Source organism: Chiloscyllium punctatum, chromosome 10 (genome assembly GCF_047496795.1).
Source record: "Chiloscyllium punctatum isolate Juve2018m chromosome 10, sChiPun1.3, whole genome shotgun sequence".
NCBI classification, from domain to species: domain Eukaryota; kingdom Metazoa; phylum Chordata; class Chondrichthyes; order Orectolobiformes; family Hemiscylliidae; genus Chiloscyllium; species Chiloscyllium punctatum.
The window spans coordinates 37,405,767-37,424,837 of record NC_092748.1 but is presented as its reverse complement, the minus strand read 5'-3'; the positions used below and the strand labels follow the sequence as shown (position 1 = coordinate 37,424,837).

At 39.9% G+C, this 19,071-nt stretch overlaps 2 protein-coding genes across 7 annotated transcripts in view; one reads left to right on the top strand and one right to left on the bottom strand.

Moving 5' to 3' along the window:
* Positions 1-352: 352 nt before the first annotated feature.
* hspe1 (heat shock 10 protein 1) lies at positions 353-2,273 on the top strand. Its single transcript, XM_072578935.1, has 4 exons — positions 353-516; positions 1,490-1,654; positions 1,927-2,016; positions 2,100-2,273. The coding sequence occupies exons 1-4, from the start codon at positions 514-516 to the stop codon at positions 2,148-2,150; spliced, it is 309 nt and encodes a 102-aa protein (XP_072435036.1). The 5' UTR covers positions 353-513; the 3' UTR covers positions 2,151-2,273.
* A 13,979-nt stretch (positions 2,274-16,252) lies between these two features.
* Positions 16,253-19,071, bottom strand: part of rftn2 (raftlin family member 2) — a 69,123-nt gene continuing 66,304 nt past the window's right edge. For 5 of the 6 annotated variants that reach the window (XM_072578938.1, XM_072578943.1, XM_072578942.1 and 2 more), the window contains one exon: positions 16,253-19,058. In XM_072578938.1, the coding sequence (XP_072435039.1) occupies positions 18,810-19,058 (249 nt within the window). In that variant the 3' untranslated portion in view covers positions 16,253-18,809. The other variant, XM_072578944.1, reaches the window with a different exon arrangement.

The following is a 19,071-nucleotide window of genomic DNA, read 5'->3' as shown; positions in this document are numbered from 1 at the left end:
CTCTACTCGCCCCTGAACCTGGATACTTTAACACCAGCAACACTCTCAAGTACGGCTACTAAAATTTTTTGACGCACAAATAGCCACCTACTTACTACCATCAACGGATGTCATAACATCATTGAAACACAATTATGCGATTCAGTACGAACTTATCACTAAAAGAAGGCACTCGGAGCAGCTCACATTCAGCTTCAGGGGTTCAGGTTCCAGAAACTTCCAGACGCTTGCGTGGGCTGGGTCAAAGTGCACAGTTCTATTGTGCAATAATTTAAAAAAATTGTTCTCTAAAAATAAAGCTCCTTTGGGTGTTTGTGAGTATAAACTGCTGTCAAAGTATTGCTCAGGCACGGATTTCACGTTTTGAAAGTGTCCCTGAAATGTAACGTTGTTCTGACGTTCGAGGTCATGTCTCCGGGTTCGAAGGTTTGTCCTCACGTGGGGAGGCTGCCATAGTTGCTGCTGCTGCAGGGAGCTGTCTCAGTTCCAACGTTTTCTAGAAGAGGTAGCAGCATGGTAAGTTTTTATTTTACTTTATAGTAGACTGAATGAGAAGAATAAAGTAATTTATGTGCTGTTCTTAATTATTAATTTTGTGACTTTTTTGATGTTAAAATGGTAAATCGAGCAGTTTTAAGTTAAGTGTCCGGAGGATACAAAGTGATTTTGCCTTTTCATAAGCTCGATGCAAACACAACATGATCCTTTTGAAATATTCTTATACCAGAAGGGAAAAGGTTCGCCAGGCCACAGACTGGTTACAATCCTGCTGAATGAATGAATGGACGGACAATGTGCTTGTGACCTGTGTCGGTGTTACAAATCAGTTTGTAACAACAGTCTTGTCGATTGAAGAATTTGACACATATTTATTACTATGTAACCACACGGATATTTGGGTAGAAACGAATAATTCAGGTCGCTTACATGCAACTTAAAGATTTTAGGTTTGACGTGGGTGACACTTTCAAGGTCAGATGAGCTTAGTTTTTAAATGTCGTCAAAATTTATTTTGAGAAATACAATTTTTCATTAATTACTTCTTCAGGCGATGTTTTACGCCTTTTTAAGGTAATGCGTTGTGTTATAAAAGTTCGAACATTCCGACCACGCTTTATTTTTAATGGTGTTACATTTAGAAGCCAACTGTATGTACACCCTGATGAAGGGCTTTTGCCCGAAACGTCGATCTTCCTGCTCCTCGGATGCTGCCTGACCTGCTCTGCTTTTCCAGCTCGACTTTAATCTCCTGCATCTATAGTCCTCACTTTTGCCCAGTTTATACGTTGATATTATCTGTGAAAGCAAAGCTAATAGTCTGAGAACATTTATTTAGTTCTTTTGTAACAAAAAAATTCAGAAGTCACTTTGCCTCTCGACATTCATTCGGAATGACCTCTATTTGTGGATCTCAGAAATGGTAAAGCTTGCGATATGTGGTTTGCAACCTGCCTGTTAATAACTTACCAAAATGTTTTATTTTTAACAGGCAGGACAAGCGTTCAAAAAGTTTCTGCCCCTCTTTGACCGTGTTTTGGTGGAAAAGGTTGCAGCAGAGAAGGTAACAAAAGGTGGCATCATGCTTCCAGAAAAATCCCAAGGCAAAGTGCTTCAAGCGACAGTTGTCGCGATTGGACCTGGCAGCCGAGTAAAGGTAGTCTTCAGAAAGTAAACTCCTGAGCAAGAAAATGCTTGTGATATTACATTAACAAATTCCGACTCAATGGATTCCAAAGTGGACTGCTGTTTTTAAGTTAAATGCAGTTAGAAAGCCAAATTCAATACTTTCTCTTGTACTTTCTTCCTTATCTATGAATTTGTAGTGAGCATGGGTGCATTATAAGCTCTGACCGTACAGGTATGGGACTTCTGTTAGAGCACTGTTCACAAACATTAATTTGTGGATAATTTGCATTTTCATTTCAGAATGGTGACATCCACCCAGTTAATGTAAAAGTTGGTGAAACTGTTCTACTCCCAGAATATGGAGGGACTAAAGTTGTCTTGGATGATAAGGTTGGCACTACTATGTTAGTAATTGTTTTGAATGAGTTTAGATGTTCTTTTCTCTCTTGATGATTTTTTTTTTTCTTTCTTAGGATTACTACTTGTTTAGAGATGGAGATATTCTTGGAAAATATACAGCATGAATATTGGATGTTGCTTTCAGTTTTAAGAAACTGGCCATTCCATGAAGTTGCCGTCTTTTTGTCTCAATCTGTATATACCATTTTTTGAGCTTTGGTACAATAAAATCAATGTTAAACACACAACTTTCTGTTTTACTGTGATTGATCTCATTGATAATTTACTTGCATTTTTAATTAATAAATATAAAATTATGAATATAAACTAGTGAACTTGTTTCAGAAGTGATTCATTTCGCTTTGAAAACCAACTTTTTTGAAAGGTTGGCAGTAAAATTACTTGGTAAATATGCCATGGACATTTGTAAAATGCTACAAAGATAGTTACTGTGTCTACAGTAACTTGCAGAAATACTAGTTCACTTATGCATAAAATGCACACTTAAATATTTCAGTACATTCTAAGGGAGGAGTTTTCTTTATCATAAAGCTTATATTATTCAACTTTAAAATCCTGATTCTGTAATACCCATCTAATATGACCTTAAATATAAGATATTCCTTACATCCCTCAGCCTTGACATGTCATCAAAAACACCAACAATTGCAATCTCAAATTGCTATTTCCCCTCCTATTCTCAATCTTGTTAAAGGCAGTCCTTTGTGTTGTCTTGTGATCTGTTTCTATCATTTCAAATTACATATGAGAACATCTGTTTGCTGCTTTTACTAATTGCTCCCAGCTCCCTTCCACCCTTGTTTCCTTCTCGGGATGATGTGGAGGTGCCAATGTTGAACTGGGTGGACAATGTTAAAAAAGGTGCTTTAAGAAAAATAGGACACTAAGTTACATGAGATTAAATGAATAATCGAACAAAGAGGAAAGTTTTGAAGAGTGTCTCAAAGAAGGAAAGTGAGGTGTAGTGCATTTACCTTTTTGGACATGTTCATAACATGTCTGGAGCAGATGGAACTTGAAGCCAGCTCTGTGGGACCAGAGATAGGGGCACTACTACAACAGCCCTTGGTGAATTCAAATTTCGCCAACTGTTATGGTGAGATTTCCCAGAAAATTAACTCAGTGGTCTGGATTACTTGTCCAATGATATCACTGCTACTTACATCTTAACTTGCATTAAGTCCTGTCCCTGTATTACTGTGCTCACTAACTGGATGATAGATAATCAGTCTGATAATATAGCAACAATTTAAGTGTGTTAATAGAGCTGGGTATGTCATGGTACATGTAAAAAAAAATGCTTTGGCTTTAGTTGGTATAAAGATCATGTGGATGAGAAATGAGAGGTGGTGTTGTCTAAGATAGATCCTAGAAAAAAAACGAGAGGTAATGTTATAGCAGGAAGAGAAGCCATTTCAAATGGTAACCAAAACCAGAAATTGCTGAAAAACACTAGGCAAGTCTCTCTGTGGAGAGAGAGTTAACATTTCAACTTCATTGACCCATATTCTGAACACTTTTCAGTTCAACTGAAGGGTCACTGGATACAAAGTTAACTGCTTTCTCTCCACAGATGCCACATCTGATGAGTTTTTTCAGCAATTTCTGGTTTTGTTTCTGATTTTCAGGATCTGCAGTTCTTCCAGTTTTCTATTTCAAATGAATCTCTGGTTATACTCAGATAAAAATTTGAATCATTAGAGAATGGTTTCAGGCTGCTGTATAGCAGAGGTGTTAGAGGAGTGTGATGTCAGAGGTTACAGAAGGGGTGGAAACCTAATTGGAGCAATCAAAATATTTGGAATAAATTTGACCACACCTTCAAGGACTTCAGAAGGAAATCAGGTTGGAGATGAATTGATAATTGGCAAGAAAGTTTTTGAAAAGAGGTGTAATTTAAAGGAGAAAGGGACAACACCTGAAGAGAGAGAGAGAGAACGATATTCATAATATTAGCTAACAGCAGTATTAGGAGGGATGTTCAATTGAACAGGAGGTAAAACTCATGGACAAAATGAACTCAGTTGAGGGCACTAGGAGACATGGCAGAAAATATGAGAGTTCAGGATTAGGGCAAAGGGGAGCATTAAAGGAAGTTTGGGCAGGTGGGCTAGTGGAAGTGGGTACCACTGCAGAACAAGCTGGTTAGATTGTCTCAAAGATTATTACTATACTTCTCGTTCAAAGTGAAAGTAGGAGAGGACAAGGAAGAGGGGCTTAAGACAGTTTGCAGTCAGAAAAGAAACTGAAATCTGTCTTAGCTTCTCAGAATGATCCAGGAATACTGACAAAGTTTAACAGGCAAGTGCAGGACCAGTAGTGTTAAAGTGATCCAACTAGATCTGGAAATGATGGCTAAACCAATTATTTGCTGTTTTAGTGGTGTCTCTTGGATTTACAGATGTGGGCCATTTTGAGGGACCAGCCATGTGAAAGAGCAAATGGTTTACCAGTGCCTTGGGCATCAAAGGTGGGGATGATTGTGCAGTTGAGGTAAATCCGTAGTTCCAGAAATGTTAATGGAGAGCCAAAGGCTTGATGTTTCAGATTTTGAAATTGCAGTTGTAGGTGAATTGGAAGATAGATTGTTCCAAATACAAATATGGAAGGAGGTTGGTTTTGAGGTATGGAGGGGATGTGAATGTTGAGTGTAAGGAAGTGATCAGAGATAGCCTATCTGTAATTGATATGATAGGACTAGCAGGACCACATGAAATGACAAGGTCAAGGGAGTGACGATCAAACTGGGTTAAAGAGTGTCACTTGGAAGGAGTGTGTATAAAAGGGCAGTAAACATTAGAGGAGAGAGAACGTGATAAGTTCTAATGGACAATAACTGAATGATCATGGATTTTGCTACTATCTGTCCTTGCCCTCAGCAACCAAATCAAGTTTAACCATGCCCATGATCTGAATCAGCATCTTTCCTTCCTGTGTCCTCAAGTTCTCTGAGTTTACCTTCTCTATAATATGTGCTGCTGACCATGCAATGTTCCTCTCTTGCTTCCATCACTGCTGATATTATATTTCTCTCACTGCAGATGCTTACCCTCTTTTCCAAACCTTCTGTTATTAACTGGCAAAAAGAAAATTCTCATTGCAACTACTGCCTTAGCTCTGACCTTCTCCAAAACTGTCCATCTTTCTTATAATTCTATGATTCAGCATGTTATCTGTGGCTCAGTGGTAGCACCCTTGCTTTTGAGCTTGAAGACTATGGGTTTGTTAAACACAAAAGGCTTGAACCTGAATTTAGGCCACCATTTGAGTGTAGTGCTAATAATTTAGGGCTAAGCCAAGAGAGTTGCTGACTTTTAGTTGAGACCGAGTCAAGCTGTGACCTTCATTTTCCGCTACTAAATGAAAGATCTGTTGCACAATTGGAAGAACAGTTGGGTATGGCTAGTAGTTAGGATGGTGACTCCTGGTCAATATTGATTCCTCAACCAATATCACTGCAATAGATTATTGGATCATTACAGTGCTGTTTGAGAGACATTTTTTATATGCAACTGGCTGCTTTGTTTCCTATGTTGCAGTAGGTGACTATAGTTCAAATCAATTATGTCATGCACTGAGACATTCTGAAGTCATTAGGTTGGTGTATAAATGCAATTCTTGTTTTTGATTCTGGTCAATCAAGTTTATACCTTAACTGCAGTTACTTGTAATTTCAGTCCAAACTGCCATTAACATATTCCATTTTTGTTACCGGTATTCTTAAACTGAAGATAAAATTTTTGACAAGAGATAAAAAAAAAAGGGTGAGAGGAGAGTGGCACAATTAAATGCCTCCATGTTGGGATTACTCAATTGCACTGATTTATTTAATGTTTGATTCATTTAAGTGGTATTGACCTTACAATGTAAGATAGTAACTATTGTGCTAAGAGTGATATGTTACATAGTACTGATAGCCAAAAAGAGATATTTTTCTCCCTGGCCTTGGAGATCGTATATCACTGTGAAGTTAAATCCTTGAGCTGAGTTTATCACAAATACTATGTAGATTGGCTGAAATATGCCATCTGAAGAAGACATGAGGAATTTGCACAGACAAATAGTAGATCTTTATAAAACTTTTACTTTTGTTGTTTTATAGCACTAATTGAATAATTTAAACATGAGGAAAGAATGACCATGGCTAGAACAGCTCTTGCATATCCTTTCAAGCCACTCAGTAGTACAATTGCTTGAATTTCTAATACTTGGATTTGGGGGTACAGGGCACAATTTCAAAAGTAACAGATGGTCCAAACCTTGAATCTCCCTTCACTAAACACTAACTTAAGATGGGCAAATTCTGCCCAATATTCCAAATAATTGTCATGTATAAATTTGACATAACTTCCTGGCAATTTGCCAGAATTTAAAAGAACACAATTTCATAGTGTCTTTTACCATATTGATTGAAAAAATAAACTGGCTATGTCTTTCTGAAGCATTATTTGAAAGAGAGAACGTAGCACTGTGGGTGGCATGGTGGCTCAGTGTTCAGCACTGCTGCCTCATGTTCAATTCCAGCTTTGGGTGACTGTGTGGGTTTCTGCTGGGTGCTCCAATTTCGTTCCACAGTTCAAAGATGTGTAGGTTGGGGGATTGGCTGTGGTAAATACAGGTTGGGTGGGATCTACTGGAGCCCAGGGTGGGGGGGAGGGGGGTTCGTGCACACTTGATGGGCCAAGTTGGCCTCTTCTTGCATTGCGGGGATCCAATGATTTTATCTTTGAATGCCTTTCAATAATCAACAAAAGTTAATTGAAAGCTTATAGCAGAAAAGTTGGAAATAGATTTAAAAGGGAATGCTAAAGAGTTTTGAAGCATTGATTCAGCATCTGAAACTCAATGAAAAGAACAAGTAATCCAAAAAATTTAACTGACCAGGAATCATTGCAAATGAAGTTCAAGAAAGAAAGAAACAAAAATACTCAAACGAGTTTCAAAGAGAGAGAGAGAGAGAGAAATGAGGTCAGTCCAAGCAGCAGCAAGAGAACAAACCTGGGGATGAACAAGGACAGCAGCGTGGGATAAATACCTAAGGACCGGGGCCTGGACTAAACAGCAGTAGTGGAAAGGAAAGTCAATCCCGGGGTGAACAGTGGCAGCAGGATAAATAGTTGAGGAGTGGGGTCAGTCAGAGTGAATATGGAGCTGAATCTAGGGGCGGAATTCTGGAGGTGACATGAATCAAAAATTAGCATAGACTTGGCTGCTCAAGAATGAGCTTTGCAGACTGATTAGTGTCTGAAGTGAGATAAAGGACATTTTATAGTTGTAGTTTGTTAGGGCTAGAGAGCAGGTGTGAAAGACCTGAATTTGGTGACTAGTGGTTTAGGTTATGTAATCAGGTCCTGAATTATTGCCTGTAGTTGATAAGAAACTCAGCCCTGTGGAATGGTCCTTCTGCAATATGTGGGAAATCAGGGACACTTCCAGCCTACACAGTGACCTCATGTGCAGGAAGTGTGTTCAGCTGCGGCTCCTGATTTGGAGAGACTTGAGTTGCGCTTGGACTCACTATGGAGCAACCATGAGGCTGAGAATGTCATGGATAGCACATTTAGCAAGCTGGTCACACTACCAGTACGAGCTAGACAGACAGAGAAGAGTTGGGTGACCACCAGGGAGATGAGCCCCCTCTGAACAGGTAAACTATTTTGGATACTGTTAAGGGTCGGGGGGGGGGGGGGGGGGGGTGGGGTGGGGAATGGCCTTTCAGTGGAAAGCAGCAGTAGCAGCCAGATCAATGGTACCACGACTCGTACAGTTGTACAACAGGGAGGGTTGAAGTCTGGGCAAGCAGTAGTGACAGGATGCACTAGAGTTTAGGACACTGATAAGCATTTCTGTGGCTGCAAGATTTCAGGATGGTGTGTTGTTCCCTGGTGCCAGGGTCAAAGATGTCTCTGAGCGGGGCACATTAAATTCTGAAGGAGGAGGATATACAACCAAAGGCTGTGGTCCATATTCCAACAACAGGCAGAAAGAGAGATGAGGTCCTGAAAAGGGAATTCAGGGAGTTAGATGGGAAGTTGTAAAGCAGGACTTCTAGGTTGTAATCTTGGGATTACTTCCTGTGCCACTTACCTGTGAGGTGAGGAATAGGAAGATAGTATAGTTAAATATGTGGTTGAAGAGTTGGTCTAGGAGGGAGGCTTCCGGTATGTGGATCATTGGGATGTTTTCCAGAGCAGGTATAAAGTAAGGACGGGTTGCACCTGAACTGGGGATGCACCAATATCTCGGCAGAGAGGTCTGCTACTGCCACTCTGGAGAGTTTAAAGTAGTGGCAGAGAGGCGGGAACCAAAGCAGTGGGCAACCTTGTGCAACTGGTAACCAAGGCAGTGGGCAACATGTATGGCTCTGAAGGAAGGGGAGAGGCCAAGGTGAAAAGTGGGAACTTCTTGAGAAGGATCCCCACTGTCATGTACCCTTTCTCCATCTTCCCCATCATGGTTCACCTGTACGTCTCTGCTAGCCAAGAGGTGGAGAACAATTTGTTGCACCTCAGTGAGGTGCTGAGCCCTAAAGACAAGCCTTTCCAATGTCTGGTGTAAAGTGAAAGGCTGAGTGTAGTATGGCTTGGTGCAGTATGCTCTCTATGGTCTCGTTCATGTGACTCTCAATGCAGATGGCCACTCTTTCCATGGATGTGCAAATGCCTGAAACATCATGGCACTCATTACAGTTGAAATCCTCCAATCTCTTGAAGGGTATGACTTGTTTCTGGAAATACTGACGTAATCAAACGTGTTTTTTGTTGCTGCTCCAGTATCTAATGCTGTTACAGGTATGTGGGAAACACCGATCATCATCCATTATCTATGATATGCAGTCCACTACCCTGTAAAAATGTCAAGACCACCTGCTTCATAATGGTTGGTGAGGCAATGACTGCAGAATTCACACCTTCTCTCTACACTTGTGTCCTCTCTTCTGCGCCAAGAGAAAGCTGAAAGTGTGTGAGAGAAGTGGGACATGTGGAGAAGTTGAAATTATTGAATTAAGTGAGACATGTTAATGAGTGTAAGCATGAATTTTGACTGCTCAGATGGTAAAGTGAGAAGCTGCCTCAAGAGACAGGTATAAGAGGAGCTCTGAGCCACGTTGATGTATGCAGGAGAATGGCTGGGGAAGTCAGAATACGGGAGTTGGTAACTGGAAATGTTATTCCATTCATCATGTGTTCAATGTGGAATGTGTTCAGTAATAGGGATCACACTGATGTTGCTCACTACTTCAGTGAACTCCAGTCACAGTTACTCAGTTTGATTGACAGCTCTCTTCTTCTCATCTGCCAATGAATAAGGATCATTATCACATCCACACTCTACTATTGGCTGGAAAACCTGGAAGATAGATGCAAAGAAGTACCTGTACTTCCAAATATTAACCTGAAAATTACACTTTACTACTTTGAACAAAATACTTTATTCTAATTTAGTGTAATATTCCATATTCTTTTTCCAATTACCATAAATCTTAAGATGCCTGTTCCAGAGGGAAAAAGCCAAATTTCTTCTTAAAGCTGACAGCCCTTTTCAAAGAAAACTAAATACTTCCATCTATGTACGCATGCTGACCACAATTTGAATCCCTGGAAACAAGAAGTACTCTATCACTTCAACTCTCCAACTCACCAACTCACCTTCCTTTTCATTACTGTAATCTAACATTAAAAGAAAATATCAAATATCCTCATTCCTTATTAATATTCACCTGTACTGTGATCTGTACTGCACCTGAGCTATTTGCAAACTATAATAATGGCATAGTTGGTGGAACTGACTGTAGCATATCCCAGCTTGCTGGGAAAATAAGCAATGAGGAGAATACAAAGAGGCTGCTGCAGCACGCAGATAGATTGGATAAGTAGTGAAGAACATGGCGAAGAGAATAAGTGTAGTGAAATGTGGGAGGAAACATTAAATTATAATTTTTATTGAACAGAGAGAAACTGGGAAACATTTGCATTTAGAGGTACCTGGATCTCTTTGTATATGAATCATATAACTAACATGTAAACATAGTGAGCACTTAAAAGTTTTTTAAAATTCATTAGTGGGATGTGGGCATCACTGGCTGGCCAACATTTATTGCCTGTCCCTAGTTGCCTTTGTGAATGTGGTGGTGAGCTGCCTTCTTCAACTGCCACAGTCCACCTGCTGTGGGTTGACTCACAATGCCATTAAGGATGGAATTTCAGGATTTTGACCCAGTGACCGTGAAGGTATAGCGATATATTTCCAAGTCAGGATGGTGAGTTGCTTGGTGGGGAACTTGTGAAAGTGGTAGTGCTCCCATGCATCTGCTGCCCTTGTCCTTCTAGATGGAAGTGGTGGTGTGTTTGGAAGATGCAATCTGGGGATCTTTGGTGAATTTCTGTAGTGCATCTTGTAGGTCGTACATACTGCTGCTACTGAGCATTGGTGGTGCAAAGGGCTTGTGGATGTAGTGCTAATCAAGTGGTCTGTTTTGTCCTGCATGGAGTCAAGTGTTTAGAGTTTGTTGGTGTTGTAGCCATTCAGACAAGTTCTTGACAAGGTGGAGGCTGAAAGTGCTTCCCCAGGTTAAGAAATCTAGAACACAAGAGGCACAGTCTCAAAATTAAAGTTTACCCATTTAGGATTAAGATGGGGAATCTGTAAATCTTGAGCACAGAAGGCTTTGGAAGATCCATCATCATGTACGCTCAAGATTAATAGGCCAATAGGTTCCTGGGTACTAATATCATTTATTGTATCCGTTGCTCCCGATGCGGTCTCCTCTACACTGGGGAGACTGGGCGCCTCCTAGCAGAGCGCTTTAGGGAATATCTCTGGGACACCTGCACCAATCAACCAAACCGCCCCGTGGCCCAACATTTTAACTTCCCCTCCCACTCTGCCGAGGACATGGAGGTTCTGGGCCTCCTTCACCGCCGCTCCCTCACCACCAGACGCCTGGAGGAAGAAAGCCTCATCTTCCGCCTCGGAACACTTCAACCCCAAGGCATCAATGTGGACTTCAACAGTTTCCTCATTTCCCCTTCCCCTACCTCACCCTAGTTCTAAACTTCCAGCTCAGTAACTGTCCCCATGACTTGTCCGGACTTGTCCTGCCTGCCTATCTTCTTTTCCACCTATCCACTCCACCCTCTCCTCCTTGACCTATCACCTTCATCCCCTCCCCCACTCACCCATTGTACTCTATGCTACTTTCTTCCCACCCCACCCTCCTCTAGCTTATCTCTCCACGCTTCAGGCTCACTGCCTTTGTTCCTGATGAAGGGCTTTTGCCCGAAACGTCGATTTCGAAGCTACTTGGATGCTGCCTGAACTGCTGTGCTCTTCCAGCACCACTAATCCAGATCCTGGGTACCAATGCAATGAAGGATTATTGGGACAGTGGAGGAAAGTTGAATTGGGCTTGAAAATCACCCATGATCTTGTTGAATAGTTGAGCAGGTTTAAAGGATAAAATGGCCTTCTCCAGCTCCTAGAGATTGGTTTAACTGTAAACATTGTTTGAGTGACAGGCTGCTGAAATTACTGATAACAGCACATCACAAGAAATGGAGGAACCTTGGAGCTGAGTGAATTGAGCACAGAAAGACACATCTCTTTAACAATCAGATTGAAGAATTGACAAATAAACAGCAGAAGGAATGAGAAGGAAGTATAGAGCATGCAAATCAATGACAAATTGGGAAGAGAAAGACAAAAGGACAGAAAGGAATGCATTTTTCTTACTTTTGAATCTCAAATAATTAATATCTTAAGGATTGAGATAGTATGAGCTAATTTTCAGTGTCATAGAGTTATCAATAATTTACACTTATTAAAAAGATAAGTTGTTGTTAAAAAGATACTTGCATATAATAAACAAGAATTGGAGTTCTGTGACAAACACAGTACATAAATACTGTGCAACTAAATTCACCTTGTGACATTCAGTTGTTAGGGAAGTAGCAAAATATTATTCTTGCAAAGATAATAGTAGAGTGGTGCAGCTCAGAAAGAAAGTTTTGGACGTGGTTTTAATAGTAAATCTTTCAGCCCAAAGTGGTTTGTACGATTTATGCATAAAGCTTCAATGTTAATTTGTATGTTCCAATTTAGTAGCCTCTTGCAGTTCAATCGAATTCATAGAATCATAATCATAGAGTCATATAGCATGGGAACAGACCCTTTGGTCCAACTAGTCCATGCCGACTATGTTTTAGATTAGATTAGATTACTTACAGTGTGGAAACAGGCCCTTCGGCCCAACAAGTCCACACCGCCCCGCCGAAGCGCAACCCATCCATACCTCTACATCTACCCCTTACCTAACACTACGGGCAATTTAGCATGGCCAATTCACCTAACCTGCACATCTTTGGACTGTGGGAGGAAACCGGAGCTCCCGGAGGAAACCCACGCAGACACGGGGAGAATGTGCAAACTCCACACAGTCAGTCGACTGAGGCGGGAATTGAACCCGGGTCTCTGGCGCTGTGAGGCAGCAGTGCTAACCCACAAATGTTCCCAAATTAAATTTGTTCCACTTGCTGGCATACAGCCTATATTCCTCCAAACCTTCCCTCTTCATATACTTATCCAAATGTCTTTTAAACGTTATAATTGTACCTACATCCACCACTTCTTCTGGCAGTTGATTCCACATACTAACAACTCTCTCTAAAAAAGTTGCTCTTTGTCTTTTCTCCTTGCACCTTAAAAATATGCCCCCTACATTTGATCCCCCACCACCTCAGGGAAAAGACCTTTGCTATTCACCTTATTTATGCCCTTCATGATTGTACAAAGCCTCTAAATCACCCTCAACATCCTAAGTTCCAGTGAAAAAAGTCCTACCTATTCAGCCTATTTTTATAACTCAAATTCTCCATTCCTGGCAACATCCTGGTAAATCTTTTCTGAACCCTCTCCAGTTTAATAATATCCTTCCTATAACAAAGTGACCCCAGAATTTCATGGAAGTACAACAGAATAGGTCTCACCAATGACTTGTAAAACCTCAACATGACGATCAAGATCCCTTTGTAATCTTAGATGTTGGATGTGTATATCCATGGATGAAGGATGCATGCAGTTAGTTCCAGGTGATCGTACCTTGAGATGCTGTTTGCAACCAGTATTGCTCTGATTAGATTAGATTCCCTACAGTGTGGAAACAGACCTTTTGGCCCAACTAGTCCACACCGACCCTCTGAAGAGTAATCCACCTAGACCCATTTCCCTCTAACTAATGCACCTAACACTATGGACAATTTAGCATGGCCAATTCACCTGACCCACACATAGTCATAGAGATGTACAGAATGGAAACAGACCCTTCGGTCCAATCCATCCATGCCGACAAGATATCCCAACCTAACGTGGTCTGTGAGAGGAAACTGGAGGAAACCCACACAGGCACAGGGAGAATGTGCAAATTTCACACAGTCGCCCAGGGCCTGGGACCCTGGTGCTGTGAGGCAGCAGTGCTAACCACTGAGCCACTGTGCCTCTCTGATGTCCACATCAAGAATTTTCAATGACTCAATTGTTCAGCACTTTTTCTAAGTTAGGAAACTGAATATTAATGAACTAAGATGTGCTTTTAATAAGGCATTTGACAAGCTTTAATCCCCCTTAATTGGCATCATGCCACTAACTAGCAAGGAACTCTTCTTGCTGCCTTGTAAATGCGTAAAAGATACAGCGAGACATTGCTGATGTTGAGACAGGCCTTATGGAACTTCATACAAATTTCAGCTACATATCTCACCATAGCCTAAGTTGTTCAAGTCCCTGAAATATTCTGCTAATTAACTCTATTTCTCTCTCCTGAGTGTTTCCAGCTCTTTTATTTCACAAGTCGAGTCTTTGTGTTGTATTATTTCTATGCTTGCAGTGTGAATGAAAATATAAATTGTCTTGAAATTATTCAGAAACATTAGCACATATATATTCAATATTATTTTGTGGACTTCTATTTTTTTTAATGTAGTAATTGTAAAAGGTATGTTGAGTAGTACCTATTCATTGTAATATTTCACATGACTTTATGGAGTTCTAATTTTTGTTCTTTATTACTTCTATTTGAAGATTTAAACAAGTGTCAAACATTTATTTGGACCTATTATACATTTTTGCAGCTTTGAATATGCAAACAGAGCACACTATAAAATTATAACATGGAAAACAATGAGTTACATTAAGAAATACTACAGCAGGGCAAATAATACAACCTTAAGCTCATTACTATAGCATATAATAAAAAAAACCTTAAGATAATGTTTAGAATACATGGACCTAGTAACTTGAGTAATAACACTATAATTTTGCTCATCAACTGCAAAGTGATTTTTCCATTTAATACTTTTGACAATCAATTGTTTGAGGATGTCACTCTGCAGCGATGAGATCAAATTCTTTAATGAGCCTAAGTACTGTAGTGTATTATTGTAATTCCATTAAAACCATAATGCATATATATTCAAAATAGTGTCAGGCTGTGATTTCATTTTCAGGATTTTGATCATATCATCCGAACGCTTTATCAGCTTTATCACTTGTTCCCAACTACCCGTAATTTATATGGTATTAATACATAGTAGACTCTTTAAGACCAGACAAATAACACACAATCAAATGTTTCGAAAACATCTACTTTCTTGCTTTACAGTCTTTCAACAAACAAACTGATTGGCACTAATATCCGTAAGACCCATTTAACCATGTTTCTAAAGAGGAACAGCTAAAAACTGACAACAATTTAACTAATTAACATTTTCTGAATACATGTACATACCTAAAACAACTAAAAATGATTGCAAGGAGCTTTAAAAACATTACAAAAGATTTATTAAAAAATTACTTACGTCAGAACATAATGGTAAATTTCTCCATTTTTGTGTCTTCTACCTGTAAAGTTGCCACACAGCAATTGTCAGTCAGCCTGTGGCCAACCTATATTCCCAATATTTCCATCCGTACTTAGAAGATGACTCAGTTAGGGTACATAGGCAGTTAGGTCTGAAAATTTCAAGGGGTCTATCAAAAAAATCACCTTGTCACAATGAAAGCAAATTTAGAAAAAAAATTAAAACAAGTAAGCCAGTTCTGAACATGAGCTTCTTTCAACTTAAATAATTGCTGTAAACTCTATCTTCCAGCTGGTTTTATTGGCCAATTTCCAACTCATTGAGGATTTCCAGGGGAAGTATGTTAGCCACGTAGTCTGTCACCCTTCCCTTCAGGAGCTGCTGGAGAAGATGATTTACCATTCAAAGTTGTGGGAACAGACTTCTGTTAAGGTGTTCCTGAGGATCAGATTGGTCAGATTTACAAGTCACTTTGGGCTGAATTTTACCACATGCTTTAGAACACCAAAAGGTCAGGACATGAGCACTGGTTTGGGTAATTTTACCATGGATGGCCTCTTAATTAGCCATCTATAGGTTTATCATCTGATTTGGAACAGCAGGGAGGCTCTTGACGCTAGGCAGAAGTGGGTACTGCAGACCTGGAGAGTACAGTCAAGATTAGAGTGGTGCTGGAAATGCACAGCAGGTCAGGCAGCATCCGAGGAGCGGGAAAAATCGACGTTTTGGGCAAAAGCCCTTCATCAGGAATGAGGCTGGGAGCCTTGGGGATGATGACATAAGTGGGAGGGGGTGGGGCTGGAGAGAAGGCAGCTGAGAGTGCAAGAGGTGGATGGAGCTGGGGGTGAAGGTGATAGGTCGGAGAGGAAATGTCCCTCCTGCCTTTACTGCTCACAGCCTCCTCTCTGAGCCACAGGGCCTCTGGCTCAACTGCCCCTTTCTTCCAGCTGCTGCAGCAGATCCATCTACATTAAACAGGTGGCCTTTGGGAAAACTTATCAACTCCCAGGAGCAGTATTTCATTGGGGAGCCATTCTGACATGGCTATCTGTAGTTTAGTAGACCCTACACCTGTGTTCCAGCCCTCCAGCTGAGAACTAGTAAATCTTTGAACTTAGTCATCCAAATCTCACAGAGAGAAAGCAGTGAGGATCAGCGATCTCAGGGTACAAGTGGAAAACAGAGGAAACTCTTGGCGAAATTCAAGTGAATCTATAATATGCTGAGGAGAAAGTTTCAGCTGCAGAAACAAGTGGAACAAAAATAAATGCTGTCATTTCTTAGAGTAGGTTTTGTAATATTGTCAATTACAGAGAAACTTAATACATTTGCAAAATAACTAATGCTTCATCGGTGTTTTAGAAAGATCATTTTATCTATTTTGGGACAGCATGGTTACTGTAACAAAACTAATCTTCTCTTGCACAATCCGCAGAATCACAGGAATACTCATCCTCAGTAACAATGGCTTGCATTTATACAGCATCTTTAAAATGTCCGAGGTGCAGCACATTAGTGGTATCGAACAAAATTTAACATTGAATCATATAAGGAGATATTGATAATTAATCAAAATGGTTGGTATTAAGGAGCAATTTAAGGGAAGAGAGAAGGGTAAAGGGTTGGACAGGCTCAGAGAAGGAATTCCAGAGCTTTGGGACTAACCAGCTAAAGTTATGGAAATCATGGTAAAGTGCTGAGAATCCGGCATGTGCAAGAAGCTAGAATTGGAGACGTGCAAAGACCTCGCAGATTGTAGGGACTGGAGGAAGCTAAAGATATATGGTTGGTGCGGATGGAAGGGGATACAGCAAAGGGAGGTCCCAGACAAATCTGAAACAAGCCTCAATAAAAAGAAGTAATATTAGGCAATTAAAACAAAATTGATAAATTCATATGTATAATTTGGAGCTAACGTTTATACAAAAATATTTGCATTAAGGGGATCTATAGGTTATTTTAATACCTTTGGAGGGGGCCTTCATAAGCAAAACAGGTTTGAGAACCCTGATTGATCTAAGAACACTTTTCATTTATTATTCTAAAAAGTTAGTTAACAGGTGCAAATGCAACAAGAGGATGGCTCCTACTTAAGTGTCATGTAATTAGTTCTGACGTGGTACTAAACCATGTGGTATATCCAGAAGTGACAATGAAATGATTGCCCTGGCCAATGCAATGAATCCTATTTCTTTCTTTAACTTAGGTTATGATTATGAAACATTGTGTGGAATCATGTGTGAAAAGTTCCTTTGTAATCCAAAATGAGGGCATGATATAGTCGAGTACCTGAAATGAAATTGTACTCTGAGCATAAGTTGATACAATAGTGCATCACTCCTTTCTATCATGATTTATTCTCTTGATGAGCTGAAGAAATAAATATGATAATTGAGAGAATTTTGTATTGATACCAGTACCAGACTGATTCTCATTAAATAACTTTCAGTGTATTATTACAAATTACCAATCCCAACAATAAGTTTAGCTTCAGTGTTTAGTTTCATTTGCAACTCCTCCACAATGAAAGTCTATGCCTGAATTCGAGAAGACCTGGGCAATATTCACACTCGTCCTGCTAAGTGGAAAGTAACATCTGTGGGACATAAGTGCCAGACAATGGCCATTTTCAACAAGACGAAGTCTTAACCACCTTCCCTGGAGATTCACTGGCATCATTACTATCAAAACTCCACTTCGGAGTCACCATTCACCAGAAACCAAAATGGACCAGCCACATAAATACTATGGCTGCTGGACTAACTTACTCTCTGGTTGTTTTTAAATACGCTTTCCATCAAGAACAAAACAGGAATGCTAAGAAATATTCTACTTTTCCCGAATGAATGCAGTTACAAAAATATTCAAGCAGCTCGGCTCTATCTGGGACAAAGCAGTCAATGAGGTTGGTAATGTCTTCATAACATGTACATCATGCTTGCAGTTACACTGCAGCAACTCCCCAAGGATACTTCGAGACTTTCCAAATCTGTGATCTTTAGCATTTAGAAGGATAAAAGTAATAGGCACCCGTGAACAAGTATCAACTGTAAGACCACAATGACTCAGAAATTTACTGCTTTTTTTTCACTATTGTCAGGTCAACGTCCTGGAACTCTCTACAAAAAAATCAATGAGAAGACATTCATCACCTGTCCTGCAGCAGTTCAAGAAGCCAACAAGCCATCACCTTCTCTAGGCTAATTAGGGTTGGACAATAAGCACTGGCAGTGCCTGTGATGTCCAAATCCCATAAAGAATGAAAATAGCTGATGCCAATGAAACAGATATAGTAATTATATTTTCCTACAGTTCAAGCAGGACAACTAACTTTACGTTAGCTGAACATTCCTCAAGAATGACTCCTTTTGACCATGCAGACATAGCACTGTCTTGCAAGAGCTTTCCTTGAACAAGTTGACTGCAAAGCATGATCCCAAGAGTATGCAAAGGAAAATGACAGGAAAGAAGTAACAACATGATTTTTAAAAAAATTAGCACATAATCATACAAATGGAAAAAATAAGAAAGATATTACTTGAAAAGTTAAAAGTAAATATAAATTTCTGTTGATATTCTTTCCTATGAATGGCTTTCCTAAGTAAGTTCAAAGTAATTTTAAATCATCAGGTGAAGCTCTTTCTGAGAGCAAATTGTAATCAACAGTTCTGCTTTGTCAAGGAAGCCTGGATCTGTTAGCATAAGTCCTGAGAACTGAAGTATTTGTTAATGCTTTTTTTTCCTGTAGGATTAGAGAAAAATTTTAACAACAGCACACTTTTGTACAGAACAAAATCAAAAGTCACATCTTGCAAAGCCATTAGTTACTACCAATCAAGTTAAACTGTAGAAAATCTGCTTTTCTTTCTTTATACTGTTGTCTTCAATACGAAACTGAACTGTGCAATGTTAAATGCAGGTAACCTGAGGTGTTTCTTCCTCTTGATCCAGTTGCCCATCATCCAAGTCTTTGAAAACACTATCAGTACGGCTCATGCCTGAAATGTCTCCATATTGATGTGAGTTGGTCCCTGAAGTGGTACAAGAATCTTCAGGAGACTTTGTTTCTGAATGTTTATTTTTACCAGTGGTCACACCCACATTTCTGTTCCAATTTTTGGTTCTTTCACTGACTTTTGTTTGCCGAGTAGATCTTTTCTGTAAGATAGGT

What these genes read in the sequence shown, in the direction of transcription:
- hspe1 (XM_072578935.1), top strand. An exon ending in GACCTGGCAGCCGAGTAAAG is followed by an intron (nt 1,655 to 1,926) that starts GTAGTCTTCAGA and finishes TTTTCATTTCAG; the next exon opens with AATGGTGACATCCACCCAGT. An exon ending in AAGTTGTCTTGGATGATAAG is followed by an intron (nt 2,017 to 2,099) that starts GTTGGCACTACT and finishes TTTCTTTCTTAG; the next exon opens with GATTACTACTTGTTTAGAGA.